The sequence below is a fragment of the Papio anubis genome, chromosome 2 (assembly GCF_008728515.1).
Source record: "Papio anubis isolate 15944 chromosome 2, Panubis1.0, whole genome shotgun sequence".
Lineage (NCBI taxonomy): Eukaryota > Metazoa > Chordata > Mammalia > Primates > Cercopithecidae > Papio > Papio anubis.
In genome coordinates this window covers 52,174,573-52,180,572 of record NC_044977.1, presented here as the reverse complement: position 1 = coordinate 52,180,572, position 6,000 = coordinate 52,174,573, and the positions used below count along the sequence as shown (strand labels likewise).

At 44.1% G+C, this 6,000-nt stretch overlaps 1 protein-coding gene across 4 annotated transcripts in view; it reads left to right on the top strand.

Annotated features, from left to right (window-relative positions):
- Positions 1–1,000: 1,000 nt before the first annotated feature.
- LOC116268670 (tRNA-splicing endonuclease subunit Sen2-like) overlaps positions 1,001–6,000 on the top strand; it is a 30,834-nt gene continuing 25,834 nt past the window's right edge. For 3 of the 4 annotated variants that reach the window (XR_004182092.1, XM_031663123.1, XM_031663125.1), the window contains exons 1-2: positions 1,001–1,721; positions 3,083–3,160. Coding sequence is in view for 3 of the 4 variants with exons in the window: in XM_031663123.1 (XP_031518983.1) it covers positions 1,233–1,721; positions 3,083–3,160 (567 nt within the window). In the remaining variant the exon portion in view is untranslated. The remainder of the gene's footprint in view (positions 1,722–3,082; positions 3,161–6,000) is intronic. The other variant, XM_031663124.1, reaches the window with a different exon arrangement.

Here is a 6,000-nt window from a genome sequence, read left to right as displayed (position 1 = left end):
AAAAAAAAAAAAAAATCTACTCTGAAAAGTATTGTGGGGAAAGGGGCTATTTCTCTTAGAATATTTGGATGAATCTACATAAGCCAAATCATTTCCTTATCCTGTAAAGAGGTTGGTAGGCACTGTGATGAATATTTATTGAAATTCTCATTTTGCTTTCCAATACTAAACAAAAGTTCTTTGTATTATGAATGGCATATCTATCTGAAAACATTATGAGATCCAAAATTGAAAATAATACAAAACAAGCCGAGAGCGGTGGCTTCCACCTGTAATCCCAGCACTTTGGGAGGCCAAGGCGGGCAGATCACTTGAGGTCAGGAGTTTGAGACCAGCCTGGCCAACATGGTGAAACCCCATCTCTACCAAAAATATAAAAAATTAGCTGGGTGTGGTGGCACGAGCCTGTCATCCCAGCTACTGAGGAGGCTGAGGCAGGAGAATCGCTTGAACCCGGGAGGCAGAGGTTGCAGTGAGCTGAAATCGTGCCACTGCACTCCACCCAGGTGACAGAGTAAGACTCCATCTCAAAAAATATTAATAATAATACAAAAAAATCCTGATAAAGGATGGCCATTTTTTTTTTTTTGCTTATTTATCTAAATCACTTAATCTGCCAGTTTTAAATTATATAAATTTTCATAGTTAAACTGGGTTTTTTAAAAAATAAATAAATAAAATGAAACTATAAAAGCAAAGAAACAAGAAGTAGCGTATGCTTGTTGCAGAACACTTAGAAAATACAGAGACCAGATGCGGTGGCTCACACCTGTAATCCCAGCACTTTGGGAGGCCGAGGCGGGCAGATCACAAGGTCAGGAGATTTAGACCTTCCTGGCTAACATAGCAAAACCCTACTAAAAATACAAAAATTAGCCAGGTGTGGTAGCGGGTGCCTGTAGTCCCAGCTACTTGGGAGGCTGAGGCACAAGAATCACTTGAACCCAGTAGGCGGAGGTTGCAGTGAACCGAGATCGTGCCACTGCACTCCAGCCTGGCAACAGAGCCAGACTCCGTCTCAAAAAAAAAAGAAAAGAAAATGCAGAAAAGTATAAAAAAGAAAAATATTTATCTATAATGCACCATTCACAAATAATGCTGTAAACATTTCGGTGTGTCACCTTCTAGTCTTTTATGTGCTTTGTTTTTTCAATTTTGAAATTCGAGTGCTGTTTCCAACAGTATTTCTGTCTTGCAGGTATCAGCATAGTGTTGAGTGGGCGGCAGAGCTGATGCGTAGACAGGGGCAGGATGAGAGTACAGTGTGCAGAATCCTCAAGGATTACACGAAACCGCTTGAGCATCCTCCTGTGAAAAGGAACGAAGAGGCTCAAGTGTATGACGAGCTTAACTCTGGAATGGTTTCTAACATGGAAGGCACAGCAGGGGGAGAGAGACCTTCTGTGGTAAATGGGGACTCTGGAAAGTCAGGTGGTATGGGTGACCCCAGTGAGCCATTAGGCTGCCTGCAGGAGGGCTCTGGGTGCAACCCAACAACAGACGGCTTTGAGAAAAGTGTGAGAAAGGACGCTGCACCTCTGCCCCAAGTCTGTTGCTGCAAACAAGATGCTCTCATCCTCCAGTGTGGCCCTCACCATGAGGACAGCAGCCAGCACGTCGGCCTCCTGCATGCTGGGGACAGGGGGCCTGACCATGAGTACGTGCTCGTCGAGGAAGTGGAGTGTGCCATGAGCGAGAGGGAGGATGCCCCAAATGAGGAAGTAAGTAGGAGAAAATAAATTGCTTCCTCCAAAGCCATCTGTTCCTGGAGATGTTGGCTAATAGGGATGTCTTTTGCCTGCAGCTGGTAGCTGGCCTATTGTAAGGTCCGAGGGAAGCAGCAGGCTCTGGGCCACAGCAGCTGTGAGGGCCATTTCAACTAAAACCCCAAAGTTGGTGAATAACTTTTTAAAAATTTATAAAATTAAGGCAAGGCCAATGGTACTCTCTCCTTTATTTGAGAGAAAACAAAATGCGGTGATAATTACACCTGATCTTGAGTACAGCTGAGCGAGAAGGGCTCACGTGTGGAAGTCAGCCGTCACGAGAAAAGCCTAGGGAAGCTGGGTGAGAGCTACGTCATTAGGGGACTTGCTGTCAGAGTTACCCTAGAGCTGTCTGGAATTGCTAAAAATTAGAAACAATCTAATGGCTGAATGGGATATGAGATACCCATTCAAAGCAATATCATGTAGACTTAGCATGAGGTTTATGAAGTCATATTAAGAGCATAGGAGCCAGGCACAGTGGCTCACACCACTTTGGGAGGACGAGGCAGGAGGATCACTTGAGGCCAGGAGTTCAAGACCAGCCAGGGCAATATAGCAAGACCTCATTTCTACTAAAAGTGAAAAAAAAAAAATTGCTGGGTGTGGTGGTACATGCCAGTCCCAGCTACTCAAGAGGCTAAGGTGGGAGGATTGCTTGATCCTGGGAGATCAAGGCTGGGCAACAGAGTGAGACCCTGTCTCAAAAAAACAAAAACATAGGCAAATGCTTATTAGGTACAATTGGGTGAAAAAAGCAACACGTAAAATAAAATTCACCAACAAAATGATTACAACTGCAGGAAAAATTCACAGGGAAAAAAGGAAATAAGCCAGAATCTTCATAGTGAAAAAGTTAAAACTTCCTTTTCCACACAAGTAATAAAAAAGCGTTTCTTGGACAAGCGTGGTGCCTCACACCTATAATAAACACTTTGGGAGGCTGAAGCGGGAGGGTTGCTTGAGGCCAGGAGTTCAAGACCAGCCTGGACAACTCTGTCTCTACAAAAAATTAGCCAGGCATGGTGGCACACGCCTGCCTGTAGTCCCAGCTACTGGGAAGGCTGAGGTAGGAGAATTGCTTGAGTCTAGGAATTTGAGGCGGCAGTGAGCTGTGATCACACCACTGCACTCCAGCCCAGGCAATAGAGCAAGAGTCTGTCTCAAATTTTTGTTGTAATCATTTTTTTATAATATTAGCACAATACAATGTGAATCCTGGGAATTTATAAGAAAAATGTTCATTTTAAAATACGTTCTCTATGACATGTAGTGCTTCCATTTGTTCTGTATATATTGTGTTTCTTTCTCTTTAGTTGGTGCAAAGAAACAGATTAATATGCAGAAGAAATCCATATAGGATCTTTGAGTATTTGCAACTCAGCCTAGAAGAGGTATGTTTTCAACATGTTATCATTTCAGCTGTTGGTCTTTGGGCCTGAACTATGCTATATGTGAACCTACCTCACAGTGTAGTTCTGTACGTAATTCAGTTATTGAATATTGTGAGTCAGTATTGAAATCATTATGTGTACCTCCCAAGTAGGCCTGCCCAAATTTCACTCCTCAGCCTTTATTTCATCAGTTCTAAGATATATGTTTGCAATCATTCCACAGAAGATTCGAGGTGTTTTTCTGAGTACTACTTTTCTTGTTAAGATTTTAGATTGCTAGGCCGGGTGCGGTGGCTCACACCTGTAATCCCAGCACTTTGGGAGGCCAAGGCAGGCGGATCACCTGAGATCAGGAGCTCGAGACCAGCCTGGCCAGCATGGTAAAATCCTGTCTCTACCAAAAATATAAAAATTAGCCAGACGTGGTGGCTCATGCTTGTAATCCCAACTATTCAGGAGACTGAGGCAGGAGAATTGCTTGAACCCGGGAGGCGGAGGGTGCAGTGAGCCAAGATTGAGCCATTGCACTCCAGCCTGGGTGACAGGGTGAAACTCTGTCTCAAAAAAAAGGAAAAAAAAAGATTTTATAGTGATGGCTAGGTGTGATGGCTGATGCCTGTAGTCCAACCACTTGCGTGGCTCATGTGGGAGGATTGCTTGAGCCCAGGAGGTTGCGTCTGCAGTTAGCCATGATTGCACTACTGCGCTCCAGCTTGGATGACAGAGTGAGACTGTGTGTCAAACAAAAAGAATAAAAAGATTTCAGATTGTTAACAGATGCTGACTGGTGACGTGGTGGGTAAGGGGGTGGAAAGAAGAAAAAGATGGATTTCGGATTGGCTGAATATTTTGTTACTAATTTTCACTAGCTTTTTAAAAAATACTATAATTCATATACCATATAATTTATCCACTTAAAGAGTACAAGTCACTATTGTTTGGTATGTTCATGGAGTCTCAACTTTTCATAGACTGTGCTACATGATTCAGATCATGTAGTGACTGCTAATTAAGTAAATGGATTTATTTCCTTCTGCAGGATCCCTCTACTTAATGCAGTAGCTACATTCTTGAAAGTTAGCTTGGGCCTGGTGCCATGAATCACACCTGTAATCCCAGCACTCTGGGAGGCCAAGGCAGGCAGATAGCTTGAAGCCAGGAGTTTGAGGCCAGCCTAAGCAACATGGCAAAACCCCATCTCTACAGAAAATGTAAAAATTAGCCAGGTGTGGCAGTACAGGCCTGTAGTCTCAACTACTTGGGTGGCTGAGGTGGGAGGGTTGCTTGAACCTGGGAGGTCGAGACTTTAATGAACCGAGATCATGCCACTGCACGAGCGAGACCCTGTTTCAAAAAAAAAAAAAAAAAAAGTGGCTAAAAGTGGCCTTCCATAAACTCTATCATATTGTCCTGGTGATCTGGAGTTCCTCTAACCTGTGGTCACTTTATGCTCAGTCCCTCTTTTCTTGCTTATGTTGATAGTGCACACAGAAATGTCCTTTCTGCCTTTGAAGATAGCACCCCCTGGGCTCCCCTCTCCTCCAGGAGCTCTGTGATGGCTTTCTTTGATAGTTCCTGCAGTGTCCAGTGTGGTTCTTGGCATACAGGTAGGTCCCAGGGAGTGCTATGGAACACATCCATGTTGGTAATTTTATAGCTGAGACCACAGGAAAGTAATGTGGGGGCCGGGTGTGGTGGCTCACACCTGTAATCCCAGCACTTTGGGAGGCCAAGGAGGGCAGATCACGAGGTCGGGAGATCGAGACCATCCTGGCTTACACGGTGAAACCCTGTCTCTACTAAAAAAACAAAAATTAGCCGGGTGTGGTGGCACACGCCTATAATCCCAGCTACTCAGGAGACTAAGGCAGGAGAATCGCTTGAACCCGGGAGGCAGAGGTTGCAGTGAGCCGAGATTGCACCACTGCACTCCAGCCTAGGCGACAGAGTGAGACTCTGTCTCAAAAACTAAATTAAATTAAATTAAATTGAATTAAAATACAATTCAAAATTCCTTTTCTTGGTTGCACCAGCCACGTTTCAAACACTGAACGGCCACGTGTGGCCACTGGCTACTGTATTGAACAGCACATGCAAAGACATTCCCAGCTTTGTGGAGATCTTTACTAGACAGCCCATGTGTACCTGTTCTTTAGATGTTTGGCCTCTCAGAGCCTCAGATTTCTTCTCTGTAAAGTGGGAGCTGTGTAACATCTTGTTCATAGGATGTTCTGGAAATTAAATAATACATGTAATTGGGTCAGGACAGTACCTGATAATATAGTAGATGCTCAATAAATGTTAGTGCCTGCTACTTTTGTCATTATTAAGTTACTTGTAAAAGCTGATTAGCAGCTAGTTGGAACCTTATTTTTTACAATCACGAAAATGGCCACTGGATACATACTAAGTGCCAGGCATTGGGCTAAGGGCTACCAATACTGAAATAAGTAGAACATGACTTCCGTCTTAAAGATAGCCCAGAAATCATTACAGTTCAGTGTGATAAGCATAGTGTGGCATATGGATCTTGTCAGTATCGCTCTTCCTGTTTCCTTGGGCCCAATGCCTGACATCTATCAGGTGCGTAATAATTATTTGTTAAATGATTTAACGTACAAGATAGGGAATTTGCACAGAAGCTGGTGGAGACCATCCAGCAGGGCTGAAGTGGAAAGCCTTTGTAATCATGATAGCTGAGGATAGTAAAGGATAGATGGGGCTTGCCGCATAGACACAGGGTAGCAAAGGCTCTTTCAGATAGCTCAGCCAAAAAGAACACCAGATGGGGGAGGGTGTGTCCGTGAGTCAGGGTCTGGCCTGGTCCTGGGGCAGCAGGG